Source organism: Cryptotermes secundus, unplaced genomic scaffold (genome assembly GCF_002891405.2).
Source record: "Cryptotermes secundus unplaced genomic scaffold, Csec_1.0 scaffold660, whole genome shotgun sequence".
Classification (NCBI taxonomy): Eukaryota; Metazoa; Arthropoda; class Insecta; order Blattodea; family Kalotermitidae; genus Cryptotermes; species Cryptotermes secundus.
Window position 1 is genome coordinate 336,813 of NW_019734321.1, and position 21,590 is coordinate 358,402.

The window sequence follows — 21,590 nt, forward strand, 5'->3', positions numbered from 1 at the left end:
ATGCATGGCGTGTAGCACGCATGCGGAGAAGAATTCATATAGGATTATGGTGGGAAAGCCAGAAGGAAAGGAACCACTAAGAAGGTCTAGACGTAGGTGCGGGGACATTGAAATGAATCTTAGAGAGATAAGAAGAGGCGTGGACTGGATTCATGTGGCTCAGGGTAAGGACCAGTGAATGGCTCATGTGAACACCCAGCTGCATTGAGTTGTAATTTCTGAGCACATTACAATGATATTGTTCCATGTTCTCAAGTAAGATATAATCAGTCCAGGGTGTGCATATGTGCATACATTACCTTGAATGCGAAAAATTGTGGCAACCAGGTCACCGGCCCAGGTGAGTCCCATGATGACAAAGAGTCTGACAAAGAGGCATAATTGTGTCCTTGCGGTCGACCTACTTTCCATCTTCGACTTGGTCGAGTAGACAAGACAAGCGCTCCAGATGAAGAAAGCAATGTTCAGGGTCATGAAGACGCAGAATGGGGCCGATACCAGCACGTGACTGACGAGAGGGTTGCTGAACCAACTGTTGCGCAGGAAGTTGCTATAGCGTTTGATTATGGACACGCTGAGCACGGTAATCATAGTGATGAGGACGGGCTCGACCCACCCAAACACGGAGTACACAGCGAAGCGCTTCCATTTCATACCTGTGGCAGGGGAAGTTATATGCACGGTACTGAAATCGCAGTTTGCAGGAAGTAGTTCCTTACTGGGAGATATGTACGGTATGTTTCATGTTTCCGATGTGTTGGAGGAATGTCTTTGTTTTGTTCCGTCACCACGGCAAGAAATATGGATGCAGTGTACATGGATCGGTTTCACAGCCACCACATCCAGGGAGCACGAGGAATGAGTAGACGCACTCGCATTTCCACAACCCAACAAACACATACCTACACTGCACCCACACAAGGCATTAGGAAAGCTTTCACATACACTTAGTTTTTAGTTTTAATTTTGTTAACACTTAACAATTAATGTTTCTTCTTACATGTGAATACGCGTATTTGTGTATAACAACCTTACACATAACCAAGAAGCTGGCACTCCACAATGTAAGCACTGACCCGTGTAGGAACACAGGCAGATGAACAGAGGTGAGCGCAAGAAGTACTCAAGTGCCGTTGGTGGCTCAGTGAACAGAAACATGTTTGGTGCCTCAACATTTCCTGCTGCTGTGACGGAACAATGAAACGGAAACTGGTAGCTTATACAATCTCTGTGATGCGTCAGGAATTGTGATTACATATGCAACCATCAGCATAGTAACTCCATTTTGTCAATTCAGCACTCCCTCGCCAATTGTGATAAGGTTATTTGTGTACGCTCAAAGCAAAATCGTTGTCTCCCGCAGGACAAGAGACAGTTACTGGGGGCGGGGCTGTGAGAGCGGGTTTGTACTCAATGTGGATTAAGATATAACCTTATGAGACCGAATTTCATATTATCACAGCGGTGACTATGAAGTGTAGGGAAGCTCACGTAACTGGCGTCACCTGAGACAATCGCAAGAAACTACAAAAAGCACACGCAAAGTTGAAGATTTGTACAAACATACATTTAGTATGAAGGTACTAATTGTTAAGTGAGTAGTGTGAAAAAGCATCCAAAATAATAAGACCCCTCTGTAGGAAGTGATAACTGAAGGAACACCTTTGACCGTTGTTCCTCAAATCTAAGGATTATGACGGCGATTATCTCGATATCAGGATATCACTGAAGCAAATAAGGTATTATTCGAATAAAATGTCTCTTATTAATAAGAAATAGGCATACAGCTTAGCTTGCAAAACGTGTACACCTCTGAATTTTCATACTTCAAAAAAATTCTCTGTCCTCGGATATTGGAACGTGAGGCGTTAGAACACGGGAGCGCAAAATAAACACATGCAACTCTCTCGGTAACTGCATCAGGAAGACATGGAGGAATTCGCTATTGTACTTCATTGTATCAAGCACTAGGTGGCAGCACTGGCTGAAAGCATCACAGTCCTCCCGTCCTCCGGACCTCTCTAACTCTGAACATGGGGGCAGTACGCCCCTCCGAGAAGGCGATGAAATTCTTCCGAACTCTATGACATTGCGGTCCAGAAGATAATCATAAATTTAGCGACCGCGGTTCCCCTATACACTAGTGACACATAAGGCTTAAAATTCGCCAAACGCGTTTGTTTATCTGGAAAGAACTCCTAGCCGTTTATGGATGATTACTATAATTGTGTGGTGGGAGAAGCTCTTTAAAATTTAGTTTACAAACGTATTGACGCATTTTCTGTATCAGCTCTCACCTGAAGATAACTGAAGCTTCTTTGTCGACCTCCTGATGGCATTCCACACGTCGAAGGATATGACGAGCATCCAGGAGAAGGTGGCGAGCAGGCTGCAATGCATCGCGATATCGAGCCCCACGTGCGGAATTCCGTCGAGTGCTATCCTCACCAGTAAGATAAAGTAGAAAAGCAACAGGGCCACGCAGAGCGAAGCAAGGTTCATGGCCGGAAGGTTCCTTAGCCGCGGAGTGCCTGAGGAAATCGCCAGGTGCAACACGAGGCAAGCCACCGACACAGAGAGGCCGAAAAGAGAGATGTAATTCAGGATAGAGTTCCGTTTGTCCTCTGTGTGAAAAGAAATGTGTTAATATTCTATTCATGGCCGTTGTAGGGATCAGATTGTCTCATATGCTGAAGCCCAGTAAATGAAATTTGCTCAGTGCAACGCATCTAAAGACGGAAATTTACGAAACGTATTTAAATACCGGGTGTTACACTGACAGTGCTGAAAATACTGGCCTAGAGGCAGGGCTCTAGACTTCTATTTGGAATGTGCTAGGTTGGAATTTCGGCCGGGGTGCTGGTTGCCCTGATTGAGGATTTGTGTTGTTTTTCCCAGTCCCTCCAGGCTAATTCCAGGATTCTACCATCCGAATCTGAAAAGATTCGTACTGAAAGAGCGTCATTAAATAACACAGTGAATGAAATATAGAGTGAAAAGTACTGCTTACATTTAAGCCAAAGACAAATATTAAGTTTCTGGACAGTATCTTTGGTCTTGTCTGTATCTAAAACCTCCATATTTTTTGTTTTTCAAAACAACTTTTCGGGCACTGGATTCTTTCTTCCTCTTCAGGTGAAAGAAGCAGACCTGTAGGAGTATGCATTAAGGAGCACAAATGCAACTGACACAGGATTTGCTTGAAAAATCAAAATTAGCCCAACATCCACACGGCGAAGGGCACAAAATACTCATATGCTGGAATGAAGCGAAGCTCTTGCAGATTGGGCCCAACACCACGTACAGGAATTAGATGTGTGTGGAATAACAGTTGTGAGGGTGTGAGATTTTGTGGGGTAAAGGGACCCGAAGCTGTCCCCAGCGCCGTTACGAGGTTACAGCCCACCTGCGATATAATAATCCGCCTTGTCAACTCTTATCTCTGTCCGCGTCGAAACAACATTGTCCGGTAGTAACGTAAGAGGGTCTAGTTCTCATTAGCATTGTCAAATAAAGACGGGAGCTGTTTAAGGCTCGAAACAGTATTGGCCGACAGTCACCTGTTGCGCAGGCGCCTTGTGAGATATATATATATTTGTGATCATTGTTCTGCTAAACAGATCGGTATGAGTTCTGAACCCTGCCAGCGTGTGAGTGAGGTCCTAAACATTAAGAGACGAAGTGGTCTGACAACAGTGCTATATTCTTACCAGGAAATGGGGTGCTGCAACACACGCAGACGAGGCAGGAAAATAAATGAGACTCATTATTTGCCGAACACGGAACATTCGATTACACGCGGTGTGCCATTGTAGCTACAGTAGCATATGAACTGTGTTCGATGTTTAAATTTTAAGTAAATATTTTAGCAAGTTTACGTCGATATTTTGTTTTAATGTCTTGTTTCCTGTTGATTTTTAATTGAACGCTTAATGCCCCGTTTATAATTTCGTGTATAATATTAAAACGTGTGTTTATGAAAAGTATATGATTTCAGTATATTTTTCGTTTGATTGTACATTCATTCTGCCTTCCACACTCGCGTTCCCATATCCCCATTAATTCCATACAGTATTAAGTTCGTTGAACAGGGATTTACTGGTCTCTCCTCTCTGGACGTAGGTACACATGCACTGGGCGAGAGAACGCTGTACTTGTGAAGATTAATGTTATCCTACCTTCATCCGCATCCTGAATGCTTGTATGATTCTCTAGAGGAAACACGTCATATTTGTTGCTGTTCCACTTCTGTAACCAAGAGAAGTTTGCCCTGGAACTAGCAGATTCCATTAAAAAGCATGAGAATTTGTGTTTCAAGTTGACACGGTTGCAGTGGGCACAGTAAGGGTTCCGATACAAATACTTCTTGTTACAGTAAATATCCGTGTAGGCCAAGCACTTTCCCTCCACGTCGCTCTCTGTCCAGTCCGACGCGCAAGTGCTGATAACTTGCGGACAGATTCTCATGATACTCCGGTTAAGGACCGAGAAGAACCTGTCACATCTGTAGTCACCAGGATGGACACGCGTGTGTTTATTGTGTTCTTTGGGCGGATTTTCGTCTTCCGTTTTGAGGAAATTTGGTCTAGAGCGTGGGTCATATAGAGTCAAGTCTTCTGGAACGAAGTAGGAGTGTAGAAAGACAAATGCATTAACAGGATATCTGTAGTGGAAGTTATCGGAGTGTGTTAGATTCCATGTACTGATATTCACATCCGTTGTGTCATTTTCGCCGGAATCAACACGTACTTCATAACGAAAGGCACCATCACCATGGCAACGATATTCAGCAGGCCAGAGAGTGTCTGTGTCAGGGTGGAAGTCACGGTTGCACTCCGCGCAGTACATGTTTAAGTAAGTGACAAGTGTCCAACTGCTCGTCAGGGGGAAGTCGGGGTGTCCCTGGCACTTGGAACGAGTTTCATCGTCATCCCAGCTGGCAGGACATGACTTCTTCATGCTGAAGTAGGGGTCCCTTTCGCTCACGTTGAAGCAAGACTGTGGCGAGGACCCCCAGACTTGGTCCTCAGCTGCGAAGTGTTCTGAGTTCTGGCAGCAGTCTTTGTAAGGGGCACACAGCGGGTCGCAGGAACAGGGGGCTCCGAAAGCCTGCCAGTACATCTCTGGGACACTGAATTCGCTTGGATAGAGTTTCCCGTTCTCTCCACATCTGCTTCTGCAAAGTAAAGTCATAGGTTAGTGCGCTGTAACTGCAACATAGGTACTGTTTGTTTGTTTGTTTATTCTCTGGACAGGCATTAATCGCCTGGAAGCTGGGAGAAATAACGGAATAAGGACCTTCATTAGTTACACTTCCCGCAAAATGTTATCGTGATCAAATGAAGAAGGACGCGATGGGCGAGGAATGCGTTTTTATTATTGTTGAACTTGGCATGGTGACTGTTATGTTGAACGTACCCATTGGACTGCAGAGCATCCGCCAGTGTGAATTCGTCTGCTTCTGCTCGGTGGATCAGCAGGGCTAACAAGATGGTCACTGCACCAGCCGCCATATTTCTGGACTGCATCTGGAATTTTGTGGGCATAGGAAGCTCTGAAATAGTCTGTATTCTTCGAAGTATTATGTCTTCTCTCGGCATAACTACACGGAGTCCTTTGAAAGTCAACGGGCAACAAGGCGTTATACCGCTGAAGACAAAACTCTTCATAATCACCGTTATGAGGACTCCAAATCCTGCACAGCACATATCCTTTGCCTGTAACATCTTTGACAGTGCGCCCTGCCTTGAGTAGGCTGCCTTATAAGGAGAACATGTGGTGATTTTGTCTGTCTTTGTTTCTTGAAAATTTGGTTTCTAGTATGTGTCTGATGATGATTTAACAATATCTGTTACTATCTGATGATAACTCACCCTCCGAGATATTACTCCTCACCTGGAATATCGGCTTGTTGAGTCTTCGGAAGTTCCCCATGTCATGTCTATATTTCCCCGTTACAAACCTAAGCATAGCTTGCCGGTTACTTCTGCTCGTTTCATGCTTTGCTCTCTTTTTATCCTGAAGATGGAGGCGATATATCCGTCCCAGCCACCGCGCTCGCTCTGACTTACAGTGCATTACAAACCACAAGACCATACGCTTCACTAATTTTATTGGAATTCTAGTTATTCCCGACGCAACATATGCCGCTCTGGCAAATCTTAAATGCCATTACAGAAATATGAGATAATTTTATGTGTTTATTCATATATTTAATTTAATTTGATGTATTAACATGTATGACTTAGGGAATATATGAAAATGTTACAGAATTTTGTTCAATTGTCCCACCACTTCGGCCATGCACCTTTTGTTTGATCAGTTTGCAATCCGTTTTGTTGGTTTTAAATAGAATTCAAAATATAAAGTTGTCCATAACCTGAGTATTTATACCGCTTTTGTACAGTGCAATGAGACCAAATGTGGATCTGGCTGTGTATCTGGAAACAGCATGGACCATCTTCAGTTGGCGATGTAATCTCCCCACCCATTGATTGCAACGCCATTGCTGAGTTATGCCCTCGTACATGTTCTCTGTAGTTAGTTGCTTCGCGTGTGTCCCCTGTAACCATCTCTCATATTGGAGCCGCCGGCAAGTGTCGCCACTATCGTCGTTCCGTCGAACTCCTTGCAACTGGCGAGAATCGGAAACGCGTAAGAGATTTATGTAGATTATGTAGATTGCAGGTTTCTTCGCTAATTCTCGTCAAAGTATTTTACGGTTCCTGTCACAGAAGAACTCGATTGCCCTTCAAGTGTTTCATGCCTCCTTCGAAAAGTGAAGTTATCGCTCTCGTTGAAGTGATTGCGCTGTCATATTTATACAGATCTTTCGAGTTCTGAAATGTAATAAATGGAAAGAATATCAATGCGTTCTTCACCAGTTTTATTGAAAAATGAATGAGATCTTAACGAATCTCTGAACCTTCTAATAATATGAAGTTATTCTGTCTTCGCATTTCGTTCCGTTGCATATGTCTGGTGGTTGCTAGGAGACCACGTACGATTTAATGCATAAAATGAACTACGTTCGCAATTTTTCCGTCAGTATCAACTGTATATAGCTCAGTGCATAATAAAGCAGCGTGTGTGATGTTTAGGAGCCTCGCCATCACGCATGTATTCATACGCCGTTGGATTTTAGGTTCCTTTGCGGAAACTGTCTTGTGGCTCGTGACTCCGTGTTGCCCTAGAGAAACTTGCCGGAATATCGGAGAGACCTACTGTCTCCATTGTCAGAATGGTACAGTAATGCAAGGAAGTAACCATTGAATGCCCCAGTTATTGACCGTGAAGATGGGGCAGTGGGTTCCACCCAGTTTACTTACCAATGAACTTCACTGCTACTCCCCCCGATGTCACGGCGCTCGCTGTGTCTTGAGGCGGAATTCTCTTCAGAAAGTTGCTCTCCGAGCCTCCTTCCCAGGAGAGGCTACACAGAGAACTGTGGCAGAAGAGGATCTGTCCTGTTACGCACTCTGTTTCGTGCGTCTGACAACAAGCATACGCCCAGGGTGTGGCTTAATAACCGTAACCTGTACAATAACTCCCAAATGGAACAGAGCGCGATGTGAATTTAAAACTGTTCTTGTACCAATGTAATGAAGCACCAAACCATGGTGATATGTGTATGGCGGAGTGGAGGTATAGCTCCATCTTTCTTGACCTCACCATCAGATGGAATTGAGTGTCAGCTTCACAACTCTAACAGTTTACCACCCTGAGTCCATGTTATGCCCTTAAGGTGTAAGGTCAAAATTCATATCCGTATAACACAACAAGTACACATATCATCCGAGTAAAGCACAATAGATCACTGTAGGTCCCGATGTAAGTGCCGAGAACGCCCACCCCTTATGTACATTGATTCATCATTCGAGTAGCGGAGAGTGCTATGTATATAAAGAACAATTTCTGAGTAACTGGCTTTGAAGTTAGGCAATAAAGTGCAGTTTAAATGTGAGCTGGAACAGAAGACGTTCTGAAATCTCACACTTGCATGCAAGGCACACGTAAGTGTGTGTGCACTGTGGAACACAATCGGAGAGTCGGAAAAACGCTTTATCTCATAGTGACCGAAAAAGTTGAGACAGATCACTCTAGTTCCTCTGTATCCTGATCTTTAGGTTACTTGAATGAAACAATGGCTGCATCTCGCTTCGCCGTCTTGCACGATCTGCAACTTGTGAATGTTATGTGGGCCCGTGCAGTATCTTCTGTGGAGGGTGCATTAACATTACATACCGGCAGCGTCAGGGTAGTTCCACCTTCCTGCCACGTGCTTCCTGGACGCTGCAGTGGAAAACGGGAGTATCTCCTTTCGGATCCGAAGTTCTCACGCCAGTAAGGACATTGCGCAGCATATTCTTGTAGTCTATCGACTTTTCGAAGGAAATCTTGTCTCCATCTTCAAGGTATATGTTTCAGATCGGCATCGCTACGCTGTGCGGACCATGAAAATATATCGGTACTAGTTACTGCGCTACATCAATGCCGAATGAAATGGTGCAGTGTCTTTATTAAAAGTTTACTCCATAAATTTCTCGTTTTTATGGAACGTGTGGGATCTTTACCGTATTCCCAAAGGTCCGCCGTTGTACCCCATGCACTCAGTGTGCCCTCGGTTGGTTTGGCAGATGATTTGAAAGCTGGCAGAAACGTATAGAGAACAGCGTGTACAGTGCCATTATCTAGAAACGATCGGACAGTAGTGACATCTGTCAGACAACCGTGACGGGCTCCGTCCTCCACAAGCCTCATATCCTGCTGGAGTGCTTTCAAATTGCGGCTCATGCATCCGTCCTGTAGATACGGAACTATATAGACGGTGACGTGTGTTTTCAAACTGAAATACATGCATACAGAATGTTAGTCGCAGACGCTGAAGGGTGATGCCGGTTCTGCAAGCTGTGCACGCAGGAGAGAGAGGCCACACCGCGTGGTACTGTGAGCGGTACTCAGTGCGCACAGGATAGCGAAATGTGCTGGCTCCTTTTGCTTATATACGCAGTTTGTATGGAGCTGAGCTTCGGGATGGACAACCAACATGTTTGGGTTCGATTCTCGTCATTGGTAACAGATTTTTCTGTTGAAGACTTCTATATTCTGGGATATAACGCCGTTAAGTCGGTTTAAAGTTTCGGAGGCAGGTAGCAAGCACAGACCTGCTTGCCACATGTTTCATGCTGGACTATAGCTTGACTTATTCTTCGACCCTGAAGATGGAGGACATATTTTCCTCCGAAACTTCGTATGGTTTTCAACAGGCTACACGAAGTTATGTCTCAGAATATAGAACTCTCGTGAGAACCTCACATCCCACGATTTTTATCTTCTTGACGGAGTCCGCACTAACTCTGGAGCCGACACAGCCTACTAGCTAATGGGTACTGGGGCCTCTTTCCCCGAGGTAAGTCGAATGGAAGGTGAGGAAGTTCACCCAGCTTTATAGTGTAGCGTGTAGAGCCGTTACTATGCAATGCCCACGAGATGAAAAAATATAGCCGTTTCTAGTCAACGGCTCGATAAACACATTCCCGCGGCAGTTGATACACGCCCAACAATAGAGGTTCTGTTGCAAACGGTATTTTCTACTCGGTCCGTGCAAATGGATTATAAGGAGGATAACTGAAGCAATAATAGTTCATAATCCGTGTGGAGGCGGGGTCGAATTCATCCACCGGGACCCTGCGAGTCGTAGGAGGAGACGAAAAGGGAAGTCTCAAATTTGGGATAGTAATATATGGTCTCGAGTACCAAGGGACTCGGACCCGAGAAAGACTGCGCTGGCAGGGGCCAGAAGCATATGCAAAAGACAGACCCGTCCTCTCGTCAGAGACGGCGCCGCACAAAATCAAGACCGTAAGTGTCAAACAGTAATAAATATCTGGTCATGAGCCCCAGATGGGGCTCGATACCAAGACTTACTGTCTGACTGACTGTCGATCCTTTTGAATAATACTTCATCCCGTGTGGAGGCGGGTCTACTTTCCTTTCATACTACACTGATCGCATAGAAAACAACGCCTCCAACAATTCTTCGTTGCAGCGGAAACATGTTCTCTGAGCCGTTGCCTAGCAATGATAGTGGGATACACCGACAGACACAAAAACTCTCCTTTGATAAGACACAGACCGCATAACAAAAGCCATGTCAAAGAGTGCCTCTATTGTTGCGTGTGTATTCATTACCCTCCGAAAGTATTTACCGAGCCGTTGCCTAGCAACCATCGGAGGGATGACAGGGACTTATGAAGTACGCTGGTGAGATGGGCTCAGATGTCATGACGTACATACAAAGTTTTGTAAAGATTGGTTCAGGTATTCAAAAGTTGGTAGAGGGGGATGCACACAGAGACAGACAGGAAGGTGATCTCATAAGCTTATTCAAGAATGGGGGACAGCCTCCAATTCCAACATGGAAATCATCCAGCACTTTCAATCCAAGACTCTGCGATCCATTCTGAACGCACCTTGGTACATAACTACAGGATCCATGCAGATCTACAAATGAACGCAGTGCACAGTGAAATAAAAGTTACTTAAGACAATCAGAAAACCACACCAATGCACTAGCAGTGAACCTGATAGACAATAGCAAAACTATACACAGACTGAAAGGCTACATTGTCCTAGCTCTACCAGACACACCTGAGTAAGACCCCAATACAAGACCAAAGTGAACAAAAGGAAGAGCGGGCATATGATTATCGCCACTGGGCATAACTGATTCACGAGCCAGTACTTATTGAACATATATATTTATTGCAGATTCTGCAGATTATGTATAACAAATGTGTAACAAAAATATTTGGAAGAATTTTCCCAGAAGCCAACGTGGAAACAGGAAATCAATGTCTGTTACGCCGTTGTTGCTCTCATCTGCTGATACAAATTAATGACGTAGTCACCGAGAGAGAGAGAGAGCCCCTCTCACCCCATACGTGATACTGTCACATCGAAGTAAGGTTGAGGACAGACAACGGCAGAACGTGAAGGAAATCATATACAAGGCTGTGGAATTCCTGTCACGAACTTCGTCGGCCTACCCTGGAAGAATTTGGGAAATTCCTGTTTTGAGTTTGAGATACTTAAATCAGACAGGACGCATGTGGCGGCTGCATCAAATTAACGGTACCTGTATCATCCCCAACCCCTCTTTACGTCTCTCTGTGTAAGTAATGGAACACACCGCCGCCACCCCCAACCCCCCACCATTTTCATCTCGCTTCCCGATTACTAATGAGTTGCCAGCAAAACCATTTGCACTCTGCGTACTTTCTCTCTGCATGAGATGTATTTAAAAAGAAATATTGTCTTCAATTGCAAACAAGTTAGGAAGTGAAGAATATCGTCTTCTGGGATGTGAATCTTACTCCTTCATGAGAAGCTAATAGTTTCTCAGCTATCCAGTGATTTTCTCAGAACTCTGTGAAACCCGAATATTCATTGCCGTTTTCACAGACATCCGAAACTGGCGCCTCTCCCCAACAAATCCCATTTACTTCTAAGTCTTCATAATTGTCTCTTTCTTTTAGGATTTCCTACCGCAAGTCTGTGTACACTTTTTTTCTGTCAGATGCGTTCAACTGTGAATCTCATTTACCTTGATCTGCTCATCCTAATAATGCTTGGCGAGTGCAGTTTGTGAAGCTCCTTATCATGTTATTTTCTCCAGTCTCATTTTCATCCCTCTTATTGGCAACCAATATCAAATTCATTGAAAGTGCGTGATGTGGGTCCCATGCTTACAGACAGATGTACTGTGAACCCAATGCGCAAGACGGAATTGAAACCCCTAGCAGATGTTGCCTTACCTGTTTAACGCAATTTATTGGACGAGTCCTAGCGGTTGTTTTGAGTGTGGGGTCTCTTTTAATGGAGATAAATGACTCGCTCCTAAAATCATGCGGTGATTATGATGCAGACAGACGCGGTTCCACAGGTTCTGTGTATCCGTCCTCTAAACTTACTGGGCAATAACACGCTCATCAGATTTCGGGCGCCGTTATTCGTTGAACTACATTTAAGCCGGAAATTAAATGTAGCCTTCGTGGTAGGCAGAATTTATAATCGGATTGTGGCTAAGTCTTTTTAACTTTGCGCCCACAACCTCGATTCCAAAACTAATTGTAAATACACTCATTAATAACCACGAGCTATTTTGCCAATGACCATGCAAATACGGGATATTCTAAATCATATAAAGACCAAACTATCTTGCCAGCAGGTCTATGTTGCAAATGAAAGGGGCTGCCACAGAGCCGGTTAGCGTAGCGGTAACCCTCTACACTCGCATTAAAGGGAGGAGGAGGTTCGATAAAGTTTTGACCAATGCAGTGCGGATTGTGATTGGGGGTTTCCAAAATCTTTTATTAGTCTTTTCGAAGCAAAACTTTGGATAGTATTTCGATTATGCCCAGAGCGCCTCCTTTCGAGTCATTTTTAATTAAGTAAAATTCATTCACATGACGCAGTGTAGTCTAGGTCAGTGACAGGCAAAGTGTGTAACCGTGAGACGGCTTCTGGTCTTGCAAGTGTGTCGCCCGAACAGGAATAGTCTACGCAGTTTTCATGAAATACTTTTAATAAGCGGGGATTGTATAACTTGTATAATGAGTGCCGGCCTTTATAATCGGGCCACCCTGTTCCTGGGGGGATATAAATACGAGGATCTAGCTCTCCGGGTTGGAGGAGTCACGAACCTGAGACAGTGACATGTGGTCATGAGTTCCGCGGGACTTGGACGTGAGAATGACTGCGCTGGCGAGTACCAGCAGCAATTGTAAACGACAGACCCATCATCTCGTTAGAGATGATGTTACATAGGGGCTGTGACCCCAAGGGTAACAAACCGTGGAGGCTCATGGTGTTCTGAGACGTCGAGGCTCCCAAATCTTCTAGACATTCAGCTCACAGATGGCGGTGAGGTCGGCCTTACGCACAGGCCTCCCTTTACCCCCCAGGAAGATTCCTGGTACTCATTTCTGTTAGAGGCTGAGTCGACCGGAGGGTCATAATGTGGCTGGAAGGATTAGGTAAACTGATAAAATCCACCTCATCGGGACTCGAACCCGCGATCTTTGTAGCATAGTGCGTCAACCAACTACGCTACCGCTTACCTCATATAAATAGGGAATCGGAGAGAGAGAGAGAGAGAGAGAGAGAGAGAGAGAGAGAAGTGGATTGACAAGGATAGAGGTAAGAATAAACCAGCATAGCAAAAAGAAAGAAATTAAGAGAGACAGACAGGCAGAGAAAAGAACAAACAAGGAAAACTATTAGAATGAATAAAACAGTAAGTAAGATCTAAAAGTTTGTGACGATGGTATATTAATAAATTATTGTGTTTCTGAACATTATCCATTGTCCTGTTTTGTTTTTATTTATTATTTAAAGCACACGGCGTTTGTCTCCGTCTTCAGGTGAAATCAACTGAGTGTGGCTCAATCGACAGAGCTAGTCCTTAGTGTAGAGGAATAAACAATCACAAAATGAGAACCAAGGAAGAAGCAAAGAAGGGGCGGATCAACCAGCCGCCTTCGCCATTGCTTTCTCTTATTGTGCAGTTCCATTTCATCTCGCTGATCTCTCTGCGGCTCCAAAGGGTTCGCTTCTGGAACATGGAAGCTGCGGTTGCACCGGAAGTTGTTATGCTCTCGTGGGGTTATAACCCGCAGTTGCTTTCCAACTATAAATAGCGGTACAAGTTGAATCTCGCTGTGTGTGGCTGCTTCAGGCGAAGTACAGGCCGACTGCTTAGACTTGACCAATGAGCTGCGCATGAGTGGAAACGAGAATTATGGCAGAAAGTAGTAGCGCCACCTTAACCGTGGAAGGGTGAAGAACTGTAAGTTCCTATTATAACCCATACGCACCCTGCAGCCCCTATCGCAGATAACTGAGTCAACCAGATTCAATGCGCATTCTGTTCACAACGGTCAGGTCTAAGAAGGCGAACTGTATGTGCCCACGTACGGCAGATGGTAACGTATGGTGCTGTGAGATGTTAGTCTTGCGGCGGTCAGTATGAAGATTACTGGCTTCTGGGATCTGGCAACGTGTGGCTCCTCTAGGATGCTACCAACGTTTCGGAGGAACCTTCTGCCTCCTCCATCATGTTAGTCACTTCGGACTACAGATCCCCGCCTTCCTCCTCCATATACTAGTATCGTTATTTTCACGATTGACATATTTTTGTGCCCTGAAGATGGAAACGAAAAATTCCTCCGAAACCTTAGTAACCATCTATCACCCTGTCACATCCTAGGAAACATACTGGTTTACGGATAGGAATATTTCGATAAGACGGCGAGGCGGAATGGAAGAAAATGTTGCGGTTCAGACGTCGCTAAAATTAGATAGTACCTAAAGGTGTAAAAATGTTATGTAAAACAAATTTGCGCCGTGATTTATAAATTAAGCCGTGCAACAAAGAAACAAACAGGATTTTAAGTATTCACAGCGGTGTCTGTGAGGAGTACTGTCTTCTGGGATATAACGCCGCCTAGTCCGTTGAAAGTCAACTGTCGTTTCGGAGGAACATCGAAATCTGTGTCACGGCTAGCCAATGGGAACTCTTCCATTTCGCTCCTGCTTCCTATATAATCCGAAATTTCCTGTCAGCTGATTACTCTGTCGCCTGTTTTCATTCTGATATCTTGCTCGGCTTATGCAATCGTTAAGATGGAGGCGAAATGTTCCTCCGAAACGTCATTTGAATTTCGGCGAACTACGTGGCGTTATATCCCAGAAGATTTTACTCTTCAGAGCCGTGACTGTTTTTAATTGCTTGATATACAATTTGATCCTACAGATGGAGAGAGTACGTTTCACCGAAACGTCGGTGAAGTACCCGACTAAATGGTTTCACATCTTAGGAAATAGTAGTGTTAAATAATTGTGATTTCTCTTTACCCTGTTCGTGTTACATGACCCATACATCTCAGCCCACGTCATTTGATCCCTCTAAAAATGGTAATAAAATTATGAAGCCCATTACTACACACATTTATACATTTTCTGTGTCTTCCTTCCTAGTAGATTCAATGCTTTATCGGCGCACTGTGTTAGTCCCACTCAATATTATCGTGAATATATAATATAGAGAGTATTGACAGGAATAACTAATCCAGTTGGCCGTTATTGGTTACTGGTTACTGGTTCGTTCATTCATAAATAGCTCTAGAGCCGTTTGTTGGGGCCTAGCCTCTTCTTCAGTTCCGTAATCTTTTCTTACACAGACGGTAGGACTCCTTGGACGAATGGTCAGCACGGTCGCAAGGCCGCTACACACAGAACAACATAAACACAGAATAAATGCACACAGACATCCGTGTCTTGAGTGGGATTCGAACACACGATCNGAGAGTATTGACAGGAATAACTAATCCAGTTGGCTGTTACTGGTTCATTCATTCATAAATAGCTCTAGAGCCGTTTGTTGGTGCCTGGCCTCCTCTTCAGTTCCGTAATCTTTTCTTACACAGACGGTAGGACTCCTTGGACGAATGATCAGCACGGTCGCAAGGCCGCTACACACGGAACAACATAAACACAGAATAAATGCACACAGACATCCGTGTCTTGAGTGGGATTCGAACACACGATCCCAGCGTTTGAGCGAACGAAGACAGTTCTTGCCTTAGCCACCGTGATCGGCACCGGTTACTGGTACTCCAGCTACACTAACGTAGCAATGAACCCTAGACAATCCGAGTTTTCAGTGAAATTCCCTGATCCGTATTATCCTGAACACAAAAGCGTTCACAGGGGCCGTGTCATAATTCAGCCACACAGCAGACTGGATTCGTTTCAGAGTTGCAGTAACTCCTGGAATGTATTGCCTGAAACTTTATGGATAATTAGCTTTGTTTTCGGAATAATAAATCTTTTATTTTTTCCTTTGGTTCCTAGTGTTTACGGTCTCAGGTAGCTGCAACATGCTTAGCAGTTGAGCACATAAATATTGCTTTAATAATGTCTGTGTTTTTAATTAAACTCATGTTGTCGGTACTGTAACTTGAAGTTCGTTCGAAGCAAATTTACATAGAACAATTAATTCTCTGCGGTTCGTGAACTGGACAATGAATTTCGAATGGCAATTTCATGTGCTCTAGGGACGAGATTGATCTGGAAGAGTAATTAAGATTTCAGTAACGAAGCCAGCATCCAGGACTATACAGCACAGAATAATTGCATTGGAAAGGAGAGAGAAGTCCCTATGGGCTAATTTAACGTAGTTTTGCAATGTTTACCTAGAAGACTGAAGAAAACAACGAAACATATCAGGATATTGAATATACCTGCCTAGATTCGAACTGGACACCGCTCAGATAATTCTTATGTCCTGTAGATGGAAGAATTATAATGCAACAATAGACAGTAAGCCGATCCCAGTGGCTTCACGATCTAAAAAATGAATTGTCTTTGCCCGCTGGAACACTGGATCGTGGGTTTGAATCCCACTCAAGACATAGATGTATGTCTGCGTTTATTCTGTGTTTGTGTAGGTGGCGGTTTTGCGAAGGGCTGGTCCCTCGTCCAAGGACTCCAAGGATTCCTACCGACTGTTACGTCCAGAGTTTCTGTCGAAAGAGCAACAGTCCTTATTCGTATTCTGGAGGCTCCAGGACAGTGTCAGTCCGGGGACTGCCTGTACCTACTGAGGTTACTCTTGATTCTCCCCAGTCCTTCCAGGTAAATGACGAGATAGTATTGGTACGGAACTGTACCGCGACTGCTTCCGTCCGCAATTCCTGCTCATTAATAATCGTACCTTTCGACGCAGAAGGGCTTGGTATCTGTCGGGTGTGAACTGTTTAGCAGAGGTTTTCAAAATCTGCGTCACCGTAGGAACTTAAAGTAGCAGAACGAATTAGAGGATTCTTCCTAACTGAAATTGGATGAAAACTGCAGTTCTGCACACTGTTGCAGGTCCCTATCAGGCTGTACGGTGTCAGCAGGAACCTAAATAGCTTTACAGCCTCTCTACACCTACAGTAAGCTATAGAATGTTCCTGTACAGTCACGGAGTGCAGTTCTGCACACTGTTGCAGGTCTGTATCAGACTTTATGATGACAGGAAGAAAAAAGCCGAAACCCAGGCGAGAGAAAGTACGCACTCCCCTTAATAGCAATGTGTCTGTTGCTACGGACTTGATGGGAATGACTCGAACATTTCAGTCCTTTTTATGCTCACAGAGGTAGGTAAGGCAAAGTTACCCATGTGCTTAATTAATTAACACAGTACCCATGGAGAGAGGGAACTACAGCTCCAGCACTCTTGACCTCGGCACTAGTCAGGTTCTCGCCCTGGAGAAAATTTCCCGATGCCCATTGGATAGGGGGATATTTGGGTCGGAGAGCCGTTCAGGAAGCTGTGGAGAAGACATATACGTCTTGCCTTTGTCGGGAATCGAACCCCGGCCACCTACTTCTAACCCATCGCTATACTTACTGAACTATCCCGACTGACAGATATGTCGCATAATAATGAGATGGAACGAATGGTTGAATTTTGTGAAATGTTCTTTGAAGAAATTTTGACCGAAGTTAGGAAATAGCGGAAAATGTTGTCTGTATTTGCCGGTAGCCCTTTTTTTTACATTAGATGTTCGCTTGTTAATAGAACTACCGGCTGAAATACTGAAAGTGCTTCTCGGGTTTCGCTTCGTAACACCTTCCAGACCCATTGTAGTAAAAACAGTTTAACGCTTTCGCCCTTAATTGAAATCTACTCTGCTGTAAGCGAAATTAAATGTCTGTGAGTTCCTCGCAAAGTAAGGTCCATGCTTCCGAAGCTGTAGCCGTTAACATGGCGCTATGCGCTCTGCAGAGTCGCAGCGCCCGCCAGGCTGGTAGCCAGCGAGCCCCGATATTTTGAACTGAATACTGCTCTCTCTGTTTAAACGTTTGAAGCATGCGGTTCTCACAGCGGTGAGCACTGGCATATTAATAACTCTAAAAGTAAAACTAAAGCTATCCCTGTAACAGGCCGTGGAGGCCCATAGGTTTGTGAGATGTTGAGATTCCCACATTTTATAGACAATCAGCTCACAGATGGCGGTAAGTTTATCAGCCCTATGCGCCGGCCGTCTTTTACCTCCAAGAATATTCCTGGTACTCACTTCTGTTAGAGGCTGAGTCGACCCCAGGGTCATAGTGCGACTGGAAGGATTAGGTCAATTGAAAGAATACAATGACCTCATCGGGAATCGAATCCGCGACCTTCCGGTTTGTAGCAAAGTGCCTCAACCAATTGCGCTACCGCGTGCCCCTGTTAATAACTCTTCAGAATCATTTTTGGAGGCAGTCTTTTTAAAATCTCGACGAGGAATCCGGGTTTCGGGTAAACTGCTTGTGGTCTTCGCTAGTACAGTCATTCTTGTTTCTGGGTCATGTGGGACCGATGACTGTATATTTGTGTCTCACGAATCTGTCAGGAGAAACCTGCTATTATGATGAGTTTTTATGTCTTTCCTCAATCCCTCCAAAGAAATAAAAAACTCATCATAATATCAGGTTTCTCCTGACAGATCATGTTTAAACATGATATTTAACTACATTCAGTAGTATTCTCCAGCAACAAAGTTTCTCTTCCATGATAACAAACTTTGTCAAATTTCACAATTTTTTGCCCCTGCGCAGATGAATTTATTCAGCTCGACGGTGAGAAGGGTAACTTTAAACGCATCACGTAATATTCGTCTGGGCCAACCGCTGTTTGTGCTGTAAAGTATTCATTTGTTCATTGCAATTTGCCGTATTCATTCGACGTAATGAAATGTCCAGTCTGTTGGAAAGTTACGAATGTGTCCCTTGGTATTTTGAATACACTCATAGTAATTATGCACGCGCCATTGCAATTGTGGGCTGAACGTATATTTGTGTAAATGTCTGTGTGAGTTACCTGTTCTTTTATCTCAAGCTACATTCAGGTAGGATAAACCTACCCAGTTCCCCAGCGTACACTGTTTCTAGTGCGACCGAGAGAATTTATCTAGCAGTATCGCTGTAGAACTCTATTCCAGAGGTAAAATGTTCGCATCTCAACCAGGACACCTTGTATCCTGAGAGGTTTTTCGTATTTTACTCAGTACATCCTGGTAAATTAACAGGATATTTCCTCGATCATACCACGAAAGCATCATTTTAAATTCCCAATTTCTCATTCATCGATCTTTCTAACATTCGACGCTGTATGAACTCAGAGCGTTATAAAATCAACCAGCAACGTGAGAAATTGTTAAGGGTTCTGTCTTCTTAGATACTACTCGTATAACGTCGTGTATTCCGTTGTAAGTCAGCCTCTCTCTGTCTTACTTACTTACTTACTTACTTACTTACTCACTCATGGAGCTGAGCCCTTCTTGAGGAGAAGCCAAATCAAGCAGCTACTCAAGAATTTCCCAGCATTTTATGGAACACGAAGGTTATTACCGTGTTCATAAGAGCCCTTCACTGGTCCCTATCCTGAGCCAGATCAATCCAATCCATCATGTCCTAGTTAGTTAGTTAGTTAGTTTGTTATTGGAGAGGGTGGGTTTCCCCATGCACTTAGACCAGTATTGGTCCATTGTGCTTCTCTCTATGATATTATACCAGTCTCTATACCCTACCGATAATGGTGCGTACCATCAGTCCCGACCGAGCCAGCGAGTTCTCAACTGGCTTGGCGGTATCTATAATGCTTCCCCCATGTATCAGAGGCCTTAGAGACTGCTGTTGGGCGGGAAACGTCCTTGAATTTGGCTCAGTGATCTTCCTTGGAGATATGAGGTTCTTTTACATGCCGTAAAGCTACGACACGGGACACACAGTTTAAAGTCCCTCCCGGAGGACTTGTTCCCTGAATTTTTCCGCCCATAAAAATTCGACGACCTCCGCCGCGTATTTGAACCCGCGTACCACGAGTCATGAGGTGGGAACGTTACCTCTAGACTACGGAGGCCGCTTCATCACATCCTATCTCTCTAAGTTAATTTTAATATTGTCCACCCACCTATGCCTTGGTCTTCCTAGTGGTCTGTTTCCTTCTGGCTTTCCCACCAAAAGTCCATATGCATTCCTGTTATATTCGTGCTACATGCCCTGCCTATCTCATCCTCTTTGACTTCATCATTCTAATTATACTTGGAGAAAAGTACAAGTTATGAAGCTCCTCATTATGCAGTTTTCTCCAACCTCCTGTCTCTTCATCCCTCTTCGGTCCAAATATTCTCCTCACCACCCTGTTCTCAAACACCCTCAGTCTGTGTTCCTCCCTTAAAATTTATCTCTTGTCAGAATATAAAATCCTTTAGAGGCATGCATATTAAACTCGTAGCATTTAGGGTAAGGTAAAGTTGTCCCTGTGCTTAACTAATTAAGCACCACGCCATGAAGGTGTATGGGGGAGTGGATGTATAGATCCATAGTTTCTTGACTTCGGCACTAGTTGTTGGTTAGAGGTCAACTTCATGACCCGGCCGCTTTATCCCCGGGGTAACTCCTGGTAGCCGTTGGGTAAGAGGTTGTGTGGACCCCAGAGCCGGTCTCGACGACATGGAGAACGGAATATTCTTGATAATACCGGGGCTCGAACTCTGACCCCTCGGTCGTCCAACCCGTAGCCCGTCACTACATCGACTGCGCTATCCCGACACCTTATAATACTTAGATTTTTATAAATATTATTAGATTGTAATGCAAAATGTTTTGAACTGAATTATACTCAGCATTCCTCGAGTTTAATCTGTTTTAGGAACTCGTCATGGCTAGTAATAAAACTGTAGATATTTTCATGCTGGCGAATTTGCTTTTCAAATCCTCCATCAAAACTGCCGCCCTGAAATAATCTAGCTTCTTCTATGAAGCTTCCTTTCTGAAACATTTCGTCTTCATAATGTCTGAAATCATGTCTCAGGTTTCCTGTAATATACAGAATAATAAATTTGGCCAGAGTCTTAGAATAAACAACTTTGAAAAGGAGGAACTGTCAACAGTGGAAACGTCATAGCTGTAGAGATGAACTGTTACATTTTACAGTTAAAATTTCACTGCATATTCCACGAGTCTTTTGAAACATGTCAGCAGGCATGTCAAGGGCTTAATTTCCATATTCATAACTTTAGTTTGCATGTCATGTTAATGTAAATACAGAATTTTAACGAATTTAATTCACGCAAAATTCAAAATTACATTTAAAAATGCTTAAATTTCACATGCCTGCATTAGCTACCCCGTGGGCAAGTGTGCGCACTCTCTCTTCATAACCTCAGTGGGGAGGAGGTCTCAGAATGGGGTTGTTCGAGGGAGAAACGTCACCGGACCTCTCGGAGGCGTCGCTATGCACCGAAACTGGCAGTCCAACATTCTCTGAAGGAAATCAAGAAGAACATTTCATTTTCCCACAGATAATGAATTCTTATGTTAATGTCTCTAACTTGCTTTCAGATAACTCTGCATTCCTGGGACACTTATTTAATATGATAGATGAAATTCTTGTAACCGGGATAGCTCAGTGTGTGATGTGTGAGTCGGGACGTCAACCTAGTGCTTTGGTTTAGAATGCGTGGGGCTACACTCCACTCCCCCATACATCTTCGTGA

General features: G+C 44.1%; 1 protein-coding gene and 1 long non-coding RNA gene across 2 annotated transcripts in view; one reads left to right on the forward strand and one right to left on the reverse strand.

The window, feature by feature from the left end:
- Positions 1-21,590, forward strand: part of LOC117282641 — a 159,402-nt gene that overhangs the window by 67,696 nt on the left and 70,116 nt on the right. The window lies entirely within an intron of this gene.
- On the reverse strand, positions 6-7,420 carry LOC111868619. Its single transcript, XM_033753122.1, has 5 exons — positions 7,329-7,420; positions 5,419-5,528; positions 4,179-5,176; positions 2,298-2,624; positions 6-656 (listed from the first exon to the last, which is right to left on the reverse strand). The coding sequence occupies exons 2-5, from the start codon at positions 5,526-5,528 to the stop codon at positions 184-186; spliced, it is 1,908 nt and encodes a 635-aa protein (XP_033609013.1). The 5' UTR covers positions 7,329-7,420; the 3' UTR covers positions 6-183.